The sequence below is a fragment of the Mya arenaria genome, chromosome 14 (genome assembly GCF_026914265.1).
Source record: "Mya arenaria isolate MELC-2E11 chromosome 14, ASM2691426v1".
In the NCBI taxonomy this organism is placed as follows: Eukaryota; Metazoa; Mollusca; class Bivalvia; order Myida; family Myidae; genus Mya; species Mya arenaria.
The window spans coordinates 59915897-59918502 of record NC_069135.1 but is presented as its reverse complement, the minus strand read 5'-3'; the positions used below and the strand labels follow the sequence as shown (position 1 = coordinate 59918502).

Here is a 2606-nt window from a genome sequence, read left to right as displayed (position 1 = left end):
TCAAATAAGTTGTGACTTTGATTGCCTTAGTAAGAATATTCGCAACCTAAGCAAAACTCAAAAAGTCGATCTGAAAACTTTTCTTAAATTAGATTTTTTTTACATAGACATGCTGTTTATCGATAAAGCTCGGTACATATCAAATGTTCCCCGTAATCTTTTTACATTAATGATGAGCCTGTTAAAGATTTATGATACTTATAGAGCTATGTTTTTGTGTACATTTCGCTCTTTATTTTACAAACCTTACAGGGTTAAGTCAGTTTCAAGTCGGTTCTCAACGTGGATAAATGGCTTTTATTAATTATCAAACTTAATTCCGAATCAGATTTTTACTTTAAACCAATCAACAATCATACATATATTTCCAATATTAGATGCATAAATACCATAGCACCAAAGTACAGAACAAACACATTTCATACTGTTTATTTGCAAGAATGAAATCTATAGAAGCGTTGTGAAATTAACGTTATGTCTATAACGCTCTCAACATATTTTGTTGAATGTATCCGTATTGAGCAAGGTGGAGTTCCACAGAACAGGGGAATACATGGTGAGGAGCCACTGTGTGTGAATGGTATTCTGGCCCCCGTACGAGAGGCCCGTCCACGAGGTTGCCGACTCGCTGTTTCCTTGTTCCTTGTTCGCCCACGAGACGGTCCATCCAAGCATGGTCGTGTTCTTTTCAGCTTGCAGGTAGCGTCCAGCCATTGGGTAATTGTAGCTTGCCTTACCTACCGAGCTACAGTATTGCCCTTCAATTTGACCATCTCTGCAAGTGAACTTCATGACAGACGACAGTTCGTTTCGCCAGGTCCCTGCTTTCCCGCATTGGTTGCTTGCAGATGGGATAGAATTCTCGCATAGTGCTAGGGAGAGTATATATAGAGAGAGATCATATGTTATTTATACTTTCATTCACGGCGTTTTGATGCAGTAACCGTGAATACCATATTGTCAATCGTCCGTTCTGTATACAGCCTGGACGTTTTAAAACATTGGCAGGCGATAGTCTATTACATGATAATGCATTGAATCAAAAACGTATCGAAGTCATTGCGAACTGTATAATTTCAGTTCAGTTGTACACATTTAAATGGATTGTTGTCATTTCTTGGTCCATGTTTTATAGTCAAGTTAGGTGTAGACAATTACCTTTAATTGAACAGGAACCAGCATCGCTTCCAGTCAGACAGCAAAGGACTAGCAGGATAACACATGGAATCTAAAAAAGACTTGATGTATTCAGAGGTGTTCCTGCACGATATTTATTTCTAATATACAAAACCAGGACATGCGTATCTGGACATTTATAGTGATATTAAAAAGGACACATGTAGTATTCGTGCGTGAAATAAAATCTTTGAAGATTTTGTGTTTTGGTCCTTCTAACCTTCTTGAGAACTATGGAAGCTCCTTATCTAAAAAAAACTTTCTTTATGTAGTTATGATTGTGAAATGTTTTATATTCATATCATCTTTATTAAATGATATATTTATATAATCAATAAATGTGTTTTATCTATTACCTCTCAAAATAAATGACACACTGTTTAAACATAAAAATAACAAAGAAAAGATTACCGTATCAACGACCATGTTTACTGATTTAAAAGTGCTGCTATTCCTGTTTGAAAGCAAAACTTAGTTTAATTTGTAAATTACCCTGTACAATCAACGCAAATTAAAACAAGACAGAAACTATCTGAACATATGAATAAAACGATCTTGTGGTTTCTATATAAAGTTTTGATCACATGAGCACTTTAAAATGTATTCATTAACTTCCCACACTTACTTATTAGTAAGCAGTAAGCCGGACCTGACTCATGTTCATGGAAAGAAAGATTGTGAATTTTCTATGTATAGTAAAAGGCTGTTAGAGTTAGAGGATAACTATACAGTTGGTTTAAACAATATTTATTTCATCATAATATTTACAAGATTTCATTTGAACAAATGTTTGGCAAAATCCAAGTAAATTAGACATCATGTAATACACAAAAATAAGAAAATGATTATTCACAAAACAAAAATATACTGAAAGAATTGAAAAGAATGTTCAAGTTTATTAAATGTCTCGCTTTTGTCAAAACCATTTAGTTGCATTTTATAGTGTAATGGTTGGACGGTTGTATGCATGATTTCAAAGTATTTTGTAGGGAATATATGTTGGTAATGGATATGTCAACGATGAGACTATATATATATAATATATCAATATAATATACTAATATAAAATAATTTATAATATATATTAATATTATATAATACAATATATTATAATATAATACAATATAAAAAATATAATATAATATAAAAAACATTAATGTTATTTATCTAACATATTTAACATCAATACAAAACTAAACCAAATATTCCATTTGAAGTTCCATAACTCTTGTTTGAAGTGGCTATTAAGAAATTATTGTACCTTTGACTGCTACCTCACCAGTCTTAGTGAAGTGGGCAAATGATGTCAAGAGCATATATTAAGTGCATACTTGTTTACCCGGACTCAGAACGTATGGGCAGATGACAAGTCTGAGATAACACTCGTATAAACCGGACCTTTCGCTGATATGTATTACTGATATCATCAG

General features: G+C 32.8%; 1 protein-coding gene across 1 annotated transcript; it reads right to left on the bottom strand.

Moving 5' to 3' along the window:
- Nucleotides 1-413: 413 nt before the first annotated feature.
- On the bottom strand, nucleotides 414-1746 carry LOC128216868 (streptavidin-like). The gene is made up of 3 exons (XM_052923570.1): nucleotides 1588-1746; nucleotides 1159-1228; nucleotides 414-872 (listed from the first exon to the last, which is right to left on the bottom strand). Exons 1-3 carry the CDS (start codon nucleotides 1600-1602, stop codon nucleotides 490-492), a joined length of 468 nt encoding a protein of 155 aa, XP_052779530.1. The 5' UTR covers nucleotides 1603-1746; the 3' UTR covers nucleotides 414-489.
- Nucleotides 1747-2606: the final 860 nt, after the last annotated feature.